General features: G+C 43.7%; 1 protein-coding gene across 1 annotated transcript; it reads right to left on the reverse strand.

The window, feature by feature from the left end:
- Positions 1–48: 48 nt before the first annotated feature.
- Positions 49–20,149, reverse strand: LOC113013917 (solute carrier family 26 member 6-like). Its single transcript, XM_026155152.1, has 18 exons — positions 20,010–20,149; positions 19,160–19,299; positions 18,789–18,899; positions 17,642–17,814; positions 17,363–17,527; positions 15,391–15,543; positions 15,096–15,178; positions 14,577–14,724; positions 7,535–7,648; positions 7,058–7,135; positions 6,844–6,939; positions 6,632–6,738; positions 6,448–6,517; positions 2,653–2,745; positions 2,384–2,494; positions 1,982–2,290; positions 1,842–1,896; positions 49–1,622 (listed from the first exon to the last, which is right to left on the reverse strand). Exons 1-18 carry the CDS (start codon positions 20,147–20,149, stop codon positions 1,459–1,461), a joined length of 2,310 nt encoding a protein of 769 aa, XP_026010937.1. The 3' UTR covers positions 49–1,458.
- Positions 20,150–20,795: the final 646 nt, after the last annotated feature.

Consider the following 20,795-nt stretch of genomic DNA (forward strand, 5'->3'; position numbering starts at 1 on the left):
TTATTTACATTCTCATTCATTTTTATTCAAATAAGATATGTACAGAAAGTACAGAAAAACAAAAACAAACTCCATAGATGTTCAACAACTGAATGTTTTCAACATTTTAACCTTTGTGTTGTCCTTGGGACATTTTGTCCCTGTGGACCACAGGTGTATGGAAATCGGGACGATTGTTTAGTATGTAAAAGATGGATGAAGTCACTGTGATGTCATTCAGTGGTCTTTGGACTGTTTGTTTTATGGAGATAAATGTTTAACCTCAGTTTGCTGCTCCGTTTGGTCTCATTTCATTAACCCTCATAATGTCCTCCCGATTTCCATACACCTGTGGTCCTCAGGGACCACCGTTAGTTAACATCCAGGTAGTTAAAAAAATAGCTTAGACCTTTATCAGTGTTCCTGCAGGCTCATCATTTATTTTGTTAGCATCTCATTAATTAAGAGTCATAAACATGTCTATTATACAGTTTACACATAAATACACATTGTACGCTGTCTAAACATTTGTGCACTATCAAATACAGTTCCTACATTTTTGAAAGCTAAAAAGTAAAAGATGAGGGAAAAAAGCAGGCAGTTATCAGCACACAGACAGCAAATCATATTCTCATTTAGCTTCTAAACAGGCGCACTGTTTAGCTTCTGATATGAGCAATAGCAGATGACACGCAGCCCAAAAATAGAAGGGAGCTCAAGATGTCAGAGCAACCACACATGTAAATAATGACTGTAAATAGACACGCATTTTGTTACTCTAAAATGTAACAGCTATTACACAATGCATGCCATTCAGCTCATTACTGCGGGCTTTGGGAAGGGGTACTGTAAGAATTAAGGCTTTGTGGGGGGGGGGGTGCACAGCTAAACAGTAACACTGTTCAGATTTTATTGGTTATGCGTTGGAGACTTTTGGCTTTTGTTGTCTTTAAAAAAATATCAACTGGTAGATGCACGCCTCTCACATATGAGTGTCCCTCTGGGGTCAACCTTTCTTTCTAACACTCTGCTCTCTCACACTGGCTATAAATACAGACTCCTATTAGTCCACTGTTACATTCTCCCACTAAAGCCCCGCCCCTTCCCTGTCCCTTGCATGCAACACAGTGTGAGAGAGCTGCAGTGACGTCTTGCTGTATATCTCATTAGAGGATATCATAAAAAGCCTGTTGCCACAGCAACCGCTCCCTATGTTTCCATAGCAACCGGGCGCCATGTCAAGGTGGTTCATTCTCCCTTTACTGAAAGGGGAGGAGACGATGGTGAGTGATGAAACAGAAAGCAGCCTGAAAAGAGGAGGAGGAAGAGGGCTAAATTTGAGTGAATCTGACCCCTGCTGGTCACATCTGGGTGTTGCGGGACACATCCTGAAAGAAATTGGAAGATCCAGAGCTCAATGTGTGAAAATATCTCAAAGAATGTATTTCTTCAATGGCAAGTGATAAATAAACAGAGAAGTCAAAAGTGTGATAAGTATTGATGGTGACCCACAAGCACAAAATAAGCCTTCCACTGTTTCTTGCGAATATAAAGCACTGCATCGTGGACGGTGATAAACAGCCGGCTCTTTGGGATGGAGGCTGAGAAGAAATCCGCTGCTTCCAGCTGTTCCACGACACAAGCTGTTTTACCACACATAAATGGAGAGAAATATGCATGACAATGAGAGAGCATATTGTAGTCATCTAAATAAATATTCATGTGTCATTGTCATCTGACAGGGCGTAGCAGGGCTCCACCGAGGCTATGACCTTGTCGCATTCATTATGTTAAGCTTCAGTGCCTTAATTCAGCATTAAGGAGAACCCTCTGTCTCTGTTTTTGTCCGATGTGTCCTTTACCTTGGCAGCCTGCTAAGTAGATGTCCAAATCAACTTCTCCAAAGTCCCTGAAAATCTGGGAGAAAAGGACAAATCTCATGTTAGTTCTCTCTTTGTCATCCGTTAGAAAAATGATAACATTTCAGCAGGCACACACATACATTTTTCAGTGTCTTCACAGTGACTGTGTCCACAAAGCTGGTTGTGGAAATGTCCAAGATGATGCTGTGCGTGCCCGATTTGCAGGCCCGTTTTTTCTCTTCATCGCCGTGCCGAGAAAACTCTGTGATGTGGTCAGAACCTGTGGCTGAGTCTGAATCTGACATGGTTATGTCAGGTTCATAAGCCAAGTTCATTTGGCCTTTATGAAGGCCATCTGTAGCTGTTTCTGTCATGCTAAAGTCCACACTATTCCCGTTTCTCTCTCCTTTTGTTCTTTCAGAGACAGTTTCTATGTTCATCTGGGACTCCTTTAAAGAGAATGTGCAACTTAGTGACTAAAGATTCTGACTTACTGATATATTTTGGAAGAATTAGCAAAACCTTAATTTCAGATCTCATACTTGTTTTTTTGCCTCCTTCTTGGTTTTCTTTTTCTCTTTCTCTTGTCTACGCTTCTGCTTTGCATCTCGTTTCTTCTTTGCTGATAGCAGCTTCCCAATCTCGATTCCAGTCTGCAACAAGAGCCAAGCATCACATTAAAACAGAAAGAGGAGAGAAAGTGAGAAGAGTGAGAGAGATAGTGAAAGCAATTGAGGGTGCTGTAGAAAGCAGAGGCAGATTTCACACATACACACACAGAGCACAGATTATTGAACACGCAACCACATACCTTCTCCTGCAGGACCTCCAAGAACATCTCGGCATTTGTGTAGTAGATAGTTGCAGATGAACGGAAGATTTTAATTCCAGGAATCTCTTTTGCCTGCATGAAATCACACATTAGAAGGTTTAAGAAACTCACACCCTGCTCTTATTTCATTTGCAGTTTCTGCTTTCCTCAGATGTTGTTTGACTAAACGGAGCTCCTCTACCACTTAATGATTGTAAGTAGATGTAGCCTTACTCACAGTGCCCCACTACCAGGGTAAATCAAAACAAATTAACATCTAGAGAAGGTAGTTGCACGCTTGCCACCTTACTGCAATCGGTGTAAATGGAAAGGGAACAACCTAATTTCTAAAGTCTGCAATTCTGTGAAGCTGTGATTACAGCTCCAGGAGGAAGACATTTAGGAAAAAAATCTGAATGTTTAAACAAACATGCCAAGGTTTACTCTTGTTTTTTTGTCTAGGAAACCCTTTAATACAGAAGTGCTTAACAAACATGTTTGACCACCTGTCATAAGAACAAGAAAATTAAAATATTTTAAAATTTGCCAAAAGCTTGTTTGACACTAAAAGTTAACCAAGCACAACATTCAAAACTAACATGTCAAAGGATGCAACTAAGTAGCTGCAATTTGGCATGCTAATAAAAAAATAATGCGCTGGACTATTTTTGCTGCTTTTTTGGTTAAACAGTCAATTTGAAAAATCATGGATAGTTTGGTCCCGCCTTCACTGTTGTGATTGGTGTGGGGGTAGGGACAGGCTTAGGGCGTCGGGGGGTTCCCCGGAGGCATTTTCCTTGGGGGGCTCAACCCGGGGTAGCGGTCATGTCCGGTTAGGGGCTCTGTTGGCTCTCAGGTGACTGTTTCCTCGCGGCTGCGTGCAGCGGGACTAGGGGAGGGTCTGTGCTGACGGACGTGGGTTACTGACCTGGTAGCCTGGTTGCCCCTGGGTGGGTCCGGGATGGGCGTGAGGTTCTGGGGGCGCTCTGTCTCTGGGCTGGGGCCCGGGCCGGGCCTCGGGGGCTTGGGTCCTTGTTGGTGTGTTGCCGGGGTTGTGGGCGGGTGGGTGCATGGGGGCCCAGCCCTGGAGCAGGGTGCCGCCGGTGCATCGAGCCACCTGGGGGGCTCTTCAACTGGTGGGGGAGATTGTCACATCTTGCAGGAGCTTTCCTCTCCTCAGGGGCTCTCTCTACAGGAGGGGGAGATACAGGAGAGGTGGAGGAAGATCTCAGCCTGGGTGTTTATTGTCTTATGTAGTCTGGAAGAAGAGTGGATGGTGGGGTGGGTGCAGTTTTCTCTGTGGTGGGGTTGGGTGGACTGTCCTGGGCTCTGTGGGGCCGGGGGGCGCTGCTGCGCTGGGCCCCGGTCTGGATGGGCATGGGCCCCCTTTCCCTGGTGGGTCGCGGAGTATGGGGGTGCCTACTGGGGTCAGCGGGGGAGCTGGCCCCAGGGAGGGGTCACTTGCCCCTCCTTTCCTTCCCTCCCCATCTCCAGCTGCCTCCCTCTTCCCGCTCCACCACAACCACCCACACATGCAGGACCTTGGAGTAGGGGTATGTCACCAGGGTGCAGAGGAGGCCACCCCGTCCCCTTCTGGCTGCCTCTGCCTCAATTTTATTCCACAACTTAGACATTCACATTACTCACACTCTCATTACACATACATATAGGATCTTGGGGGTGGGCACGATACACGGAATCCAAAGTACCATCAGGGTGTACACCCCACCCCTGGCGTCGTTGCCCACCTCTCAATGTTAAATACACGTAGACATTGAGGGCCAGCAGGAGGGACCATGCGCTTACCTGCTGCTCTCTGGCAGGTAGCTCCATGCCCTCCTGGGTTTTAAATGCACCTTAGAACACACATGCATCAACACTACAATGAGCGGGTGGAGGGAGGTTTGGAGTCTTCTCTCACCCCCATTCTCTGCGACCTGCTGGAGCGGGGGGGCTAGGAGGAGGAGTTGGCCGTCCGACTGCGGTCTGGAGTGTGGGGCCTCCCTGCTGCTGCGGAGTCGGGGCGGTCTGCCTCCCCCCACCGCAGGGAAAAGGGTAACACCACCTGGGTCTGGGTGCAGTTCCCCCCCTCCAGGGGCAAGGGTACCTAGACCCGGGGCTTAGAGTACGCTTGGGGAGTGTGATCGTGTGTACAGCGTCTCTTTATGTCTGTCTCCACGTTGGTTGAGTGTGGAGTAAGTGTATATGAGAGCATGAGGGTGGGAATGGATGTTTGTGTCTGTGTGTGCCTGTATGTCTGTGTCTATATGTCAGGTTGGGTGTCAGGCGCCACCTCTCTGGGGACATCTCAGGCCCTCCAAGGTTTGGAGGCCTATCTCCCCCCACCACCACTTCCCCTGCCAGTGGCGGACTCCCTCAGACATCGGTGCGTTGGTGGTTCTTTGTGTCCGGGGATGGGCGTCCAGGTACACACCGGCTCACTCCTTGGCGGCCGCTTATCGGGGCCTGGAGCCTGGGGCTTGCTCGGGCCACTTCGGAGGTGGGGTGCCCCCGGCCTCTCGGCCTGGGGCTCGGTCACTCAGGCACAGCTGGCTGCCGGCGGAGCTCACGGGCGCGTCACTGCAACTCCCCCTGGCTTCTGCTCCGCGGCTGCTGAGTGAGCCCTCATCTGGGACTCTCCTCAGCTCTTTCTGGGACAGTGGCGCGGCTGCCCCTCTGTTGGTCTTCCTTGGTCTCTTGTGTTCTGGGGGCCTCTGGATGTCTGGAGTTTTGATCTCCTCCATACCTGCTTCATGCCCTGGAGGACGGGGCTGTGGCCCCCCCACACCCTCTAGCAGATCATTACATGAAGGAACCTTTTAAAAAAACAAGCGCGTCCATGCTCACAGGTGTACACACGGGTGATCACACCCACAAACTACACCCTTTTTGGCTCCTACCTCAAAGCACACTGTGTTCTGTTGATCTTATGTGCTGCACAATAATGTTTAATATTTAGTATTTACTGTCATATTCCCATATATCATTGTGATGTTGTTTATTCTATTACTCTTGTTCTCTTCTGCTTGTTTTCTTTTTTCTTTCTCAGCAGGTGACCCAGGTGATTGATATATGCATTTTTTTTCTTTTTTTCTTCTTTTTTTTTTCTGCTCATTCTGTTGGTTTTTGGTTTTTGCCCTTCTCCCCCGTCCCTCTTCTCAGCTGTTTCTCTTTCCCTCTTTCTTTCTCCCCTTCTTTCCCCCAGTCAAGTCTGTCCCATATTCAGTAAGTGAAAATAAAATAAACAATAAAAGGTGAATCAAATGGACCATTATGGCAAGGCTGGGATGGTCAATTTGGTAAAGTAAATCCGTTGGCCATCTTTCTTTGCCTTTAGACAACAATTCTGATGGCAAAAGAGCCAAACGGGACAGGCAAAAAAAAAAGAAAAAAAAGAAAAAAAAAAAGAAAAATCATGGATAACAACAATAATTATATTTAAGCATTAAAAATATGTTTTTGATTGAACAGCTTGGATTACAGAAACGTAACGACAGATTCTAGCCCCACTATTACTTTAAGGCATAAACACTGAGTGGTGGGCCAACAAACTTGTTGAGCACTCTGTTTCACACGTTCATGCGTCAGTCTAGTGGTGTCTTTCATTTCAACTAGTAGCCTTTCAGTCGCTTCCTTAAAGCTGATATTAGTTTAACTAGTGGAGAAGTGGAGAATTCTAAAACTCAGATTTTTAAAAATCTACCACTATATGCATGGTTAATTTCCTCAAGTAATATATTTATTGTTGTTATTAGAATTTGGGCCAGCTTAAACTTTATTTTATATTTAATTTACCTCCTTGTAGGTGTCTGTGTCCAGATAAAGTTCAGTGCCTGGTAAGTTGCCCAAGATTGAGTAACGTGGTCTGAAAGGCATTAAAAATGTCAAAATTACACCAACAATTTCCCTGCATCTCATTTAAGTACCTCATCGTGATTGCATAGACATTACTAATTAATAATTAGAGTTGTGTAGTTACAGTTGTGTTCTGAAGATGAAAGTAAGCATGGAAAACGCAACGGAGACAGCCAGGCCCAGGTCCAAGTTGAGCACGATGGTGCTTATGAATGTTACAAGCCACACCAGCTAGAGGGCGGTATGAACACGAAACGTTAACAAGGTCCACGGTGCCACAAAGGTCACACAGTATTCAGCTGAGCAGAGTGCCTGCTAAAGAGGATTAAGTCTTACCAAGTCAACCTTGTTGGTCTTCCACAGCAAAGAGACATCCATAAACTGCTTAAACATTCCTTTCAAGTTCACAAACACGATTGTGGATAAGACGGCCTGAGGAGCAAACACAGACACTAATGAAATCACGCATACCCATAACCTCACCGGCTCAGAAACTGCCAGGAGGGATGGCGATCATTAGCAAGAAATGGCTCAGGAAGGAGAGTGTTACCTTGGGGAGATCTTCAAAGAGAGGACCTATTTTCAAAACTGTGATCAGCACAATGATGGAGGAAATCACCCCCGCAACCTTCCAAACACACACACACACACACAATAAATGGTCTCAAGATGACCATAAAAATCAGGTGTAATTTGTTGTAAATGTCTGTGCAAATGATTCAGCCAGTCCAGAAGTTTTCCTTCTTACCCTTCAATGTAAGATCATCATGAAGGCAGATGACCCTCAATCCATGACCCGAGGGTCTCTAATGACTTACCTGCCATACGTCTGTGTGTGTTAACAGTTTAAATGGATGTGTTTAAAATCTTATGTTTGTCACATCAAATACTGATTTTTTTTCCTGTATATTTGAAGATTAATTTATTAAAAAACTGTTCTTCCTCATCCTTTTTTCTTATTTTAGTGCCTGAATTGTTTGCACAGTTGCAGTTTGTGCTGTTCGATCACAGAAGTAGTTGTTTTTACTTGTGTCTTGCCCCCTGTGCTCTCCTGGACAAGACTCCGTGACAACGAGGAAGTTACAGAGTAACAATGAAAAAATCCACCAATAGTGTTACTGAGACCCAACGCGACGAGCTCCTGGAAAGACAAAAGGCAGACAAGACGCAACACTTTGGTTAATGGTATTGATGTGACTTCAGGTCAGCACAACTTTTGGGTCAATGACATCAGTGCACTCCTTATTAATTTTTTTGACCAGGCCAGCACGTCACTGCCACGCTGAGAGACGTGGTCGCAGTAGTTAAGATTCCTGATTGCAAAAAAGCGTGTTGGGCGTTAATTTTTTAGCAGTCTCGCCCTTAGAGCATTTGACTGTTCACACATTGCCTCTGATCCCAGTTAAATAGCTCTGCACGTGTGTCAAAGTGTGCAAACAACAGAATGATTTTTAATCAGTGATGGGAATAACGGCGTTACAAGTAACGGCGTTACTTTTTTCAGTAACGAGTAATCTAACTAATTACTATTCCTATCGTTACAACGCCGTTACAGTTACTAACAAGAAAAATAGTCCGTTACTATTTTTCAACAAACAGACGGTTGAAGCTGTGTTCAGCTTACCGCATCTTATATCAGTTGCATGGAAGTAGCTGACTACGTAAGTAATGTGGACGCTACAGCTTTAAGCAGCTGCGCGCTCTGCAACAGGGCTCACTTAACACCCAAAGAGCCATTTGGACCCGGGTTCCACGCAAAAGAAAACACTTTTTGACATCTAAAATGAAGATAATACTGTATATATTGTTTTTTACATTTATGCTTTGTGTGAACAACTAAGGTGTGTTCCTTATGAAATCCATGAAGTGCTACAGAGAAAATTACATTTTATTTATGTAATTAACACATTTTGAACTCTTAAAGAAATATAACAAAAGGAAAGACACCCAGCTGAACTAAAATGATCCAGCAAACAAAAACTGTTGTGAGCCGCCACCCTTATATCGCCTTTGGGATTTTGGAGCCTTGAACTGACTTTTAAAAAATAATTGGAAAAAAAGCTCTATGCTGCTAAAAGATGAAAAATAGATATTTGCAAAATTCTGCCTAAATATGTATTTTACCTGCTTAATGTGTGTGGCAGGGCGTGGTCTGCAGCGCCGTTGCAGGGGAGGAAGATGCACCTGAGCACCCGCAGTCACGACTCGCCGCCTTTACGTCTGCGCTCTCTCTGCTGTTGTGTTGGTGTGTGTTGGGCTGTGAGCTGCAAAGCTGCAGTCGGCTGTATGCGTACAGCAACCGTGTGTGAAAAGTGGTCAATAAAGAGATGCTGAAAAGCGTGTTCATACAAACATCGTCGGGTCTGCCGTGATATGTTTACAATGGGACTTCTGCTCCTGAACCTCTGCGCACAGTGTCTGCAGGTCGGGGCTGTACGAAGTCACTTTCATCTTTACGCAGGACTGTAAGCTGTCATCTGTGAGGCGTGAGCGATGTTTGTTTTTAACATAGTTCACGGTGGAGAATAGCTGCTGACATAATGTGGATCCGAAGAGCCATATTTGGGCTACCTGGGGTTAAAAATCTCGATAAATGCACGACGTTTCGGCGGGTATACCGGCTTCCGCCAGTGTGACGCTTATTTTGAGCGATGAAAAAATAATAGAATATAATTTTATTTTTATATTTCAATATCACAATAACCTTCCAATTTAGAACTACAAGTTAAAAAAGAACTAACATAAATAAAATACACTTCAGCTAAATAAAATTTATTTTCCCAAACCACGCGGAGCCGCACTATAAGGACTAAAGAGCCGCATGCGGCTCCGGAGCCGCAGGTTGCCGACCCCTGGTCTAGCACGAGACCTGGAGCTCAGGGGGCAAAACAATCGCATGAGTGCTGCTGTTTGACTGAGGAAGAAAAAAGTAGTTGTGGTAAGCCTTACATGACCACTTAAAGACAAAGCAACAAGGTGACATATACCAGTTTATAAATTGTGTTGATAGGCCACGTAAAACCAGAGTCATGATTAACAATATATACGCCTGTTTTTTCCTCAATAGTTTCGTCACGTTTACTGTCTAAGGACAGCGCAGAGCACTCTCTGCCTATGACCCCCCCCCCCCCCAAAAAAAAATAAAATAAAAAAGGGGAAGTTTTAGGAGAGAGAGAGAGAAAGACAGCAGAAAAAGAGAGAGAGAGAGTGAGTTTTGAGACGTGAGAGATTTGTGACGTTTAGCGTGTTTGGAGAGTGTAGTTAATGTGTTGTCTTGTGTAGTTAGTGTGTAGTGTTGTGGATAGTTTTGTGTTGTGTGTCAGAACAATGAGGCGACTGCTGTCTCCAGGTAGAAACAGGAGTGATACACCTGCTGCTGTCAGACCTGCAGGTATCAGGCTGTGATGTTTCCTTTATAGTGGACAGAAATGATGTTTTTGGAGAGGCACAAATAATTTGTGTGGCATCTTATTGAAGAACAGCTGATTGTTCTGTAAATAGTTTGAAATGGTTATTTAAAACAAGGGTAAAAGGTAAATGGATGCAAATAACTTGTGCATATGATTTTAAAATTGACAATTTGTACTTGCATTTAAAGTTATGAAATATGATTCATTAACCCTCATAATATCCTCCGGATTTCCATACACCTGTGGTCCTCAGGGGTCAAAAATGTCCCCATTTCATTTGACTGTTTTTTAAAGTATAAAGTATAAATTGTCAATCAATTCAGTGTTACACCTGAGTTTTACTTAAGACCAACACATTAACCCAAAATTTACCCTACATTATACATTTTAGGGCCACCAGGCCTTGTTTACATAAAGTACACTCTGTTTTTGAGCGAAAATAAAACAAGACAATAAAATATTTAAATGTTCAGATTATTTTGACTATCTGACTAACTACAGAGTCCTGTATGTTGAACTTTAGTGAGAAAGTTAAAGCATAATACACTGTGTATAATGCTTTCAGTGCTCGAGTAGAAAAGCGACTGAAGGAGTATGGGACCTGGCATATGTGCTTGGACTGTGGTAGATTGTCTTTCTCTGTGGCACATGAGAGAGTCATGTATCGTCTGTCACTGGGAAGGATAGAAGACCAGATCAATGTTTCCTCACATCCATCCATCTATCCATCCATCCATCCATCCATCCATCTTCATCCGCTTTATCCGAGGCCGGGTCGCGGGGGCAGCAGCCTAAGCAAAGAGGCCCAGACCTCCCTCTCCCCAGCCACCTCCTCCAGCTTATCCGGGGGAACACCAAGGCATTCCCAGGCCAGCCGAGAGATATAATCTCTCCAGCGTGTCCTGGGTCTGCCCCGGGGCCTCCTCCCGGTGGGACATGCCTGGAACACCTCACCCGGGAGGCGCCCAGGGGGCATCCTTGTCAGATGCCCTGAACCACCTCAGCTGGCTCCTTTCGATGTGGAGCAGCAGCGGCTCTACTCTGAGCCCCTCCCGGATGGCCGAACTTCTCACCCTATCTCTAAGGGAGAGGCCAGCCACCCTTCGGAGGAAGCTCATTTCCGCCGCTTGTATCCGCGATCTCGTTCTTTTGGTCACTAACCACAGCTCGTGGCCATAGGTGAGGGTAGGGACGTAGATCGACCGGTAAATTGAGAGCTTCGCTTTTACACTCAGCTCCCTCTTCACCACGACGGACCAGTGCAGCATCCGCATCACTGCAGCCGCCGCACCAATCCATCTGTCGATCTCCGGCTCCCTTCTCCCAAACTCACGAACAAGACCCCGAGATACTTGAACTCCTCCACTTGGGGCAGGAACTCATCCCCGACCACTCTTTTTCGGCTGAGAACCATGGCCTCAGATTTGGAGGTGCTGATCCTCATTCCCGCTGCTTCACACTCGGCTGCGAACTGTTCCAGTGCGAGCTGGAGGCCCTCACCCGATGAAGCCAACAGAACCACATCATCTGCAAAAATCAGAGATGAGATTCTGAGGCCACCAAAGCGAAAGCCCTCCGCCACTTGGCTGCGCCTAGAAATCCTGTCCATAAAAATTATGAACAGAACCGAAGACAAAGGGCAGCCCTGGTGGAGCCCATCACCCACCGGGACGAGTCCAACTTATTGCCGGCAATGCGAACCAAGCTCTTGCAACGGTTGTATAGGGATCGAATGGCCCGTAGCAATGGGCCAGACACCCCATACTCCCGCAACACCTCCCACAGGACACCCCGAGGGTCACGGTCGAATGCCTTCTCCAAGTCCACAAAACACATGTAGACTGGTTGGGCAAACTCCCATGCACCCTCAAGTATCCTGGAGAGGATAAAGAGCTGGTCCAGTGTTCCGCGACCAGGACGAAAACCGCATTGTTCCTCCTGTATCCGAGGTTCGACTAGCGGACGAACTCTCCTTTCCAGCACCCTGGCATAGACTTTCCCAGGGAGGCTGAGGAGTGTGATCCCCCTGTAGTTGGAACACACCCTCCGGTCCCCCTTCTTAAAGATGGGGACCACCACCCCGGTCTGCCAGTCCACAGGTACTGCCCCTGATCTCCACGCAACATTGTAGAGACGTGTCAACCAGGACAGCCCTACAACGTCCAGAGCCTTCAGGAACTCGGGGCGGACCTCATCAACACCAGGGGCTCTGCCACCAAGGAGTTGTTTAACTGCCTCAGTGACCTCGCCCCCGGAAATTGGCGGGTCATTCCCCTCATCCCCAGACTCTGCTTCCTCCTCGGAAGACGTGTCAGTGGGATTAAGGAGGTCCTCGAAGTATTCCTTCCACCGCCTGACAATTTTCTCAGTCGACGTCAGCAGCGCTCCACCAGCACTATACACAGTGCAGGTAGAGCACCGCTTTCCCCTCCTGAGACGCCTGACGGTTTGCCAGAATCTCTTCGAGGCAGTCCGAAAGTCTTTTTCCATGGCCTCTCCGAACTCCTCCCACACCCGAGTTTTTGCTTCAGCCACTGCCCGAGCCGCACTCCGCTTGGCCTGTCGATACCTGTCGGGTGCCTCCGGAGTCCCACAGGCTAACCAAGCCCGATAGGACTCCTTCTTCAGGTGGCTCCCTTCACCTCTGTTTCCTCACATTACTGCAAATATTCCTCTGTCTCAGCTGACTCCTCTTTCTTGCTTGATTCTTTGTCTTCATCATAATTGAAATGGATGATGTGTAGTCCTCTGACACATCTTCTATTTCAGTTTCACATTCTGAAAATTCAAGAAACTTCAAGAAGCCCAGTCACTTTCTTTCCAAGCTCCTCAGACTACCATGTCCTGGATGCCTGAGAACCTACTTGAACATAGTTCAGATTCTTCATCACTTTTCTTCACATAGCCTTCTTCCACTTCTGCAGGTGGGTGATGTGCTTCTTCAGAGAAAGGGTAGCATGTGCTCTAAATATTGACAATATTTTCTTTATCTTCTAACCCTCGATCTTCCTGATCATTGATTCTTCCTCCTCATTATACTAGAGGACAATGTGCTTTGTTCTACTCCTCATTACTTTGCACAACATGGTAAAAAAAAGTATGCTCACAAGCCTCCAGTGCAATGGAGGCCTGTGAGCATACTTTCCGTGTATGTATTATTGTAGGGTCTACCTTACAATATGAAGCAACTGTTATATGCGACTGTTGTTGTGATTTGGTGCTGTGTAAATAAAATTTAATTGAATATAGAACACCTGCCAATTATACCCTGAACCCCAGAGGGTTAAACATTTTTTTAAAGTAACGCAATAGTTACTTTTCAAGTAATTGATTACTTTTAGAATATTGTAACTCAGTTACTAACTCAGTTACTTTTTTGAAGAAGCAACTAGTTACTATAAATCGTTACTTTTTAAAAGTAACTTGCCCAACACTGTTTTTAATACACCTCTATGTTTGTTTTGGCATTTAAAAAACAAAACATCCAGGTTCTTTTTTTTTTGCATGCATCTAATTTAACCAAACATTAATCATTTCTCTAATGAACTGATTACAAAATCTGATTTACCAGCAAATTATAAACAGTGCAGTTCAGTTCCAGGACATGAGTTTGCATGGGGAATTATTAATCAGGTTACAAAGAACAAGCAAAAAATCGAAAGTGATGCTTCTGTACTGCTTGTAACTCATTTAATTTCTTCTTGTTTCACACAATGTATCTTTTTATTTTAACATTGAATCATGTAACTGACTGATTCAATTATAGTCTGTTATTATTATTTGGGTAATTCAGACACCTGTGACACTTTAAATAACTCTGGAGGGTGCTGAAGAAATAAGAGAAAGCCATTTCCCAAAATTGCACTACTAGTTAGAACTAAGTGAATAAATAAAAATGCACTGCATGAATAGCGTAATCTCTCTCTTTGAAGCTTTAGAAAAAACAATAAGAGTTAATGAAACAATGTAGACAAGTATTTTTGTTGCAGCTCACACTGTCTGAGACTACAATCTAAGCATAAGATCTAAGAATATAATGCTTTGGTTATTTATTCTAATGCAGGGATGTCAAAAATCGTTTGACATCTGGGGCCAAATCCAGCACAGTTTGATCCTAAATGGGCCAAACTAATAAAACTCCCCTTTCTGCCAGTGTAGCAGATACAGAAATTGCAGGAACTTTTCCTTTATTTAATTGGTTATTTGTTTATTAATTACTTTGATGTAGTATGAATAGCCATAGGGAAGTTGGTAAAAAAAGAAAAAAAAAGAAAATACATTTAAAAGACATTTACATTTTAAAATTTATGCCCTGCATTATATTTGGTAAAGCTGTCCAGCGGGTCAAATTGGAGTCTTTGACAGACTGAATCTGGCCCCGGGGCCTTATGTTTGACACTACTTTTCTAAAGCATTAGCTGAAGTAAATTTATTTCAATGAACTAAGCACCTGAAGCAAAATGAACAGAAGCCTATGCAGCTGGGCCAAAGCTTGATCAGTGACAACCTGAGTGATTGTTTCCACTAATGTGGCAGGAATAGCAGACTACAGAGTAAAGTCTAATTTTAGGCCAAAGTTGTACTCCTCCTTGTTATGAGAGAGTCAGAGGACTGCTTGTACTGTTTGTGCAGGCCACTGTGCGTGTATGCTTTCCTCACCTGGTTGCTGTCCACCTTGTAGCCATATTTGAGGCCAAATGTTTTGCTCAGAGAAATGTTGATGGCAAAGCCCACAATGGCCACAGCAAAAGCATCTCCTATAACGCCTGAGAAGAAAGTGGTATCTGGAGCACGAGGGGCCTTGAGCCTGGAGCAGAAGAAAAACGTGAGCTGTTTTATCAGCGACACACACAGGAATCTGTTTAATAATTTAGAAACACGTCAAATTAAATTTTATGAATCCCTCTTTAAAGGCCAGTAGCTGTTGTATACATGTATGACATTAATCTCCTATTATGGCTAGTGTTTACCCCACGCTGTTTTATGGCTTCCGTGGGGAAACCTGGATTTTTCCATAACAGGAGCCTTCAGGAGACACGCTGTTACACACACACTTCTTTGCAGATTGTGTGACAGTCTTATCAACAAATTCTGGATTTCTGGCAGAAATGAAAAGGGAGGAAATTTTGTGCCCTGGGTTTACTCCAGCACTTTATTTCCACACAAAGATGAGCTTACCCACTGGGAATTTCTCCAACCACGTCAATGTTGTATTTACTAGGAAGTTCACAGAAATGTGTAATGATTGTTGCTGCTATGACCTGTTGATTAAAAAAAACAATGTCACTCCAGTATCATTAGTTCTTTTTATATTTCTTTCTTGCAAACAGCCCCTTTCGTGTGCAACTATAGCGTTCCCTGGGTCTAGTGTGATCATTGGTGTCAAGACGCTCCCTGCTGGGTGCATAAATCAATACACCTGCTGTTTTACTGGCAGAGAAAGGATGAAAGAAAAACTAAAAGGAAGACTTACAACTACGAGCTCTATTGGAATAGGCAACGGCAGCTTCTGTCGGTAGCAGTCATTGATTTCTTTGACCACAATGAGAACAGCGAGTGCCACCAGGCTAACCACCAGCTCTGGCACCTGAGTCTGCGGCAGCAGGCTGCAAATGTCCAACACAGTCTGTGAAAAGAAGAAAAACAAACAAGTAAGGCAATACAAACAATGATAGTACAAGAGGACTGGAAATTCGGCTAGTACTTAAAGTCAGCAGAAATCTCCAGCAGTGAGGAATACATGTCATCAAAATGCAGCTTCCACTTAAACCCAGCCATCTTTGTGTCTGAAGCAAGTTAATTTAAAGCAAACTTGTGCCTGTCTAATTCAATTCAATTTTATTCATATAGCGCCAAATCACAACAAAAGTCGCCTCAAGGCGCTTCATAGATACAGAGAAAAACCCAACAATCATATGACCCCCTATGAGCAGCACTTTGGCGACAGTGGGAAGGAAAAACTCCCTTTTAACAGGAAGAAACCTCCGGCAGAACCAGGCTCAGGGAGGGGCGGCCATCTGCTGCGACCGGTTGGGGTGAGAGAAGGAAGACAGGATAAAAGACATGCTGTGGAAGAGAGACAGAGGTTAATAACAGATATGATTCAATGCAGAGAGGTCTGTTAATACATAGTGAGTGAGAAAGGTGACTGGAAAGGAAAAACTCAATGCATCATGGGAATCCCCCGGCAGCCTACGTCTATTGCAGCATAACTAAGGGAGGATTCAGGGTCACCTGGTCCAGCCCTAACTATATGCTTTAGCAAAAAGGAAAGTTTGAAGCCTAATCTTAAAAGTAGAGATAGTGTCTGTCTCCTGAATCCAAACTGGAAGCTGGTTCCACAGAAGAGGGGCCTGAAAACTGAAGGCTCTGCCTCCCATTCTACTTTTAAATACTCTAGGAACAACAAGTAGGCCTGCAGAGCGAGAGCAAAGTGCTCTAGGGTGATATGGTACTACAAGGTCATTAAGATAAGATGGGGCCTGATTATTTAAGACCTTGTATGTGAGGAGCAGGATTTTGAATTCTGGATTTAACAGGAAGCCAAAACAGGAGAAATATGCTCTCTCTTTCTAGTCCCTGTCAGGACTCTTGCTGCAGCATTTTGGATTAGCTGAAGGCTTTTCAGGGAGTTTTTAGGACTTCCTGATAATAATGAATTACAGTCGTCCAGCCTGGAAGTAATAAATGCATGAACTAGTTTTTCAGCGTCACTCTGAGACAGGATATTTCTAATTTTAGAGATGTTGCGCAAATGGAAGAACGCAGTCTTACATATTTGTTTAATATGTGGGTTGAAGTACATGTCCTGGTCAAAAATGACTCCAGGGTTTCTCACAGTGTTACTGGAGGCATGTGTGTATTCTCTTAAACTGCTTGATCTGACTTCTTCAAAGTGTGTTTCCAAGTTCAATATTGTCTCATTACAGCAGGTAAAATTACAACTTCATCTAATCTGATATGTGTGTAATAACATCTAGCATGTAAGCTCCTGTAATTCCCTGCATAGCTCCAGTGAGATTAGCTTCAGCTACTGGAACCATACTGGTGACTGTAATTGGACTGGTATATTTCATGAAGCTCTTTTCTGGCATTACTGGCCAAGCAAAACTTTTACTCTAAAAGCCATGTTCTTATAGTATTTTATATCATGCACTTTGTTGCACTCAAGGACACAAACACACAAACTTTGTATTTATTTACAAAGGTAATAGGAATAACTCATCCATTTATGTAGGTGCAGGCATCATAAAACTGTTGTAATTAGTCCAGTGCAGTCATTAAAGAAAAGTTAATGATATAAATTTTTAACTTTGCAAAATTAATTTTTTAAATGTTTAATCGTAAAGGTCAAAGTAGCACAAAAAGTAAATAAATAGTGACAGCAATTTAAAATGTTAGTGTACTTAAGTGTGAATTGGATAGATAATGATTAACACACTCACATAAATGAGGGAGAGGGGGCCAGTGAAGCGAGACGGTGTGATTCCAAACAGGTACTTGAGCTGGGAGACACACACGTGGCATGCCGATCCTGTGGTGTAGCCACGAATGAGGGGCTCAGAGAGGTAGGTGACCACGAAGCCAAACCTCACCACACCCAACAGAATCTTAGGATGTAAAATGACAAAGTCAGTGAAGGAAAGGAGGTGAAATATGCCCTGAAAGGTTTGCTCATCACTTCACTAAAAGCTGTACGTCTGACACACAAAATAGACACACACCTGAAAGATTCCTGTCAAGACTGTGAGGGAACATGCCACCTGTACTCTGTAAGCATCGCGTTTATCGATGTCCACAGTTTCCGTCCCATTAGTGCCATTCACAATAAAGTTACTGTCAGGTGCCAGCCTTTCTGTCACACTCCCGACCATGATGCTGATCACAGCAAATGTACCTGAGCATACAAAATACAGCCATGTGGACACACAGATATTCATAGAGACATGGAAGAATCAGATTAGCAATGCTCCAAAAGGTTGATTCTGTTCATCTGGACGTAGCGTTTTCAGTGGGAGAAACGTTTCGACACTCATCCGAGTGACTTCTTCAGTCTCAGCTGACTGCAGGTTAGGGTTAGTTCATACAGATTTTACAGTAAATCTGTATGAAACTTGGCACAGAGGTACAGTAGGTGTCCCAGAGGAGGGATGTGTTGAAAGCTGGACATCAACTATTCAGGATGATTTTTAATGAATTTAGGAAATTGGCATAATTGTAGTGTATTGGCTGTATTGAATTGAATATAAATGTCATTTAATTTCTGAGGAATTTTACAGTAAATCTGGATTAAACTTGGCACAGAGGTACAGTAGGTGTCCCATTCGAAGCTTCCTTGGGATATCAGCCTTCCCTATTTCCTACTGTGGAAGGTCAGCACTCTGTACCCTCCGTCCAGGCTCATCTACGCAGGTGTCGACGGGTTTGGCGGGCCACTACGCACAAAGGAGAACAACAAACGCATCGCAGACCGGCACTGGACCCCAGCACCCGAATACTCTGCCGGTCAGAAGGTATGGCTCTCTACCCGCTTTGTTCCCGTCAGGACCGAATTCAAAAAACTTACACCCAATTTCATCGGTCCTTTTGAGATCTCTGCCCTAGTCAACCCTGTCTCTGTGAAGCTGAAGCTCCCTCACAATATGAAAATCCATGATGTCTTCCATGTTTCACAAATCAAACTGTGGTCTGCGCCTGAGTCTGCCTCACTATCCATGACAGTTTCTCCCACTGAAAACGCTACGTCCAGATGAACAGAATCACTTTTTGGAGATTTACTTACCTGGATGATTGAGAATGCATCAAGACAGATTAGCAATGATGTTAAAGCTTTTTTGAATTAGGAAAACAGACATTTTCCACATCACTTACCTATAGAAATGTGTCTCGATGTACCGAAGATGAAGTAGACCAGCACTGGGAAGAGGGAGGTGTAAAGGCCATACACTGGTCGCAGGGAAGCCAGAAGAGCATATGCCATGCCTTTTTAAAGAAGATAGAACGCATATATGTCAGCTTAAAGTCCTTCAGACACATTTTGGTTGCTTAAAAGATTGATAGAAACATCCTTTTTCTGTTTACTGATTAGAGTGGGGTGGGAGAATTGATATCAGCCTGTGTCCTAATTATTGTCTTCAGATTTGGATAAAATTAAGGTAGCTGCTTCTATTACAAACATTTGTACTGAATTTGTGTGGCTAAAGAGTGAGCTCCCTCAAGTGCACAAATTCCCACATACAAACCCTGCGGCAGATGCATGATGCCGACACTGCAGCCAGAAATCAGGTCTCCTAAGGCATTTTCTCTGATGGAGTAACGAGGCAACCAGCTGAGAACAGGGACCCAGGTTAGAAGTATGTGTTTCAGCCTGGGCACCGAACATCTGCAACAGTCATTCCAGAAAGACACAATTTAAGTGCTGATATCGACTTTGTAGTTTGTAGTTTTAAGCTTAAATAAATAAAGAATATCTATGTACCTTTTTATATCTATTAGTCTGCTGAAGAGGGATATATACAAAAAGACTGACAATGTAACTTGTGAACTGTACCACCTGTTACATCTTTTATCAGCTGGGGCTGTAAAAGATTAAGTCACTGTGGCTTAGGGTAGAAATGTGATAAGCTTCCATGGAGTAATAACTAAGTATTTAACAAAAATAAATAAATAAAATAATTAATTGCCTTTCTCCTGCATGAATATTTGCCTTCTTTGTCCCAAAGAAATATGTAAGGTAATAAAGTAAGTCTCGACCTCCTCTGCCATGTTGACGCGTTAACAGTTATGAATTCATGTAATTGAACTGTCAATAATTGCTTTTGTGATTCATCAGTATCACTTTTATGGTCAGATATGATGTGCTGTATCACAAGTTGTTTTAAAGGTTAACCAGGGAAAATTTTCAAAAATGATGAACTTTGCTTTGAGATAACAAAACAGTTAACCAACCAGACAAGTCAAACCTCTATCTAAACATGCAAACTCATTCTCAGCTCTTTAGCTCACTTCATTAATATCTTTTAAATGTTGAGAAGTTCTAACCCTAACCCTTTGTCTTTGCGATAACTTCCCATGTCTTTTAAAAAAAATTACCTCAGGGGCTCTTTCACCTGATCACCCAGTGTCAGTTTAGTGGACCAGGTCTCTTTTTGAGCCACTTCATCCAGGCATAACTCATCCAGAACCTCCCTCTTCACAAAATACTCAACGGATTGCAAGTCCTTCTCCTCCATGTCCTTGTCTACTTGAGCAAATGTCCGAGACCTCTGTAAAGTTGGGTTTGTTTTGAGGGTCCTCTTGAGTGGTACGGACAGTTACAGGTGTCACCACTGTGTGAAGAGAACGAACCCCCCTCAGTGTTCTGTAATAATGCGTCTGTGGGAGTGACTGTTCCTTTTCCATCCTGGTAAGAGAAGATCCACCTCCCCACATGTCCCTGACTGCACACTTGCACACACCTGATGTAATGTGTGTCTGTGTGAACATACATGTGTGTTGGCCTATGGCAAATAATTTGCTAAAAGTAACTTAAAAGGATGAATTGCAGAAACTGCAGAAAACTGCAACTGAAAAACAGAACACGTGTTGTATAATGTAACGAATGTGCATGAATACAGAGGTTTTTTTAAACACTTACTCAATTTTATTTTAATTTTATTTTTCTTCCGTAAAGTGTATTTCCTCAGTGAGGGACAATAAGGGATATTTCTATTCTATTCTATTCTGAACCATTCTCTCATAATCTGCTTCTAAATCATCTATAAACACTTTCTAGAATAGAATAACCTTTTATTGTCATTGTACATTTAAAAATGTTTACTATCTTTATTGTTTATCTATTATCTTTATTGCTGTTGAGCTTCAGTAAAGAGATAAAAT

This window comes from Astatotilapia calliptera, chromosome 20 (genome assembly GCF_900246225.1).
Source record: "Astatotilapia calliptera chromosome 20, fAstCal1.2, whole genome shotgun sequence".
Lineage (NCBI taxonomy): Eukaryota > Metazoa > Chordata > Actinopteri > Cichliformes > Cichlidae > Astatotilapia > Astatotilapia calliptera.

Excerpts from the sequence above, each read along its gene's own strand:
- LOC113013917 (XM_026155152.1), bottom strand. The coding sequence starts at position 20,149 with ATGGAGGAGAAGGACTTGCAATCCGTTGAGTATTTTGTGAAGAGGGAG. Across the intron at positions 19,300-20,009 it reads CAGGTGAAAGAGCCCCTGAG|ATGTTCGGTGCCCAGGCTGA; the intron begins GTAATTTTTTTT and ends TGACTGTTGCAG. Across the intron at positions 15,179-15,390 it reads TTCCAATAGAGCTCGTAGTT|GTCATAGCAGCAACAATCAT; the intron begins GTAAGTCTTCCT and ends TTTAATCAACAG.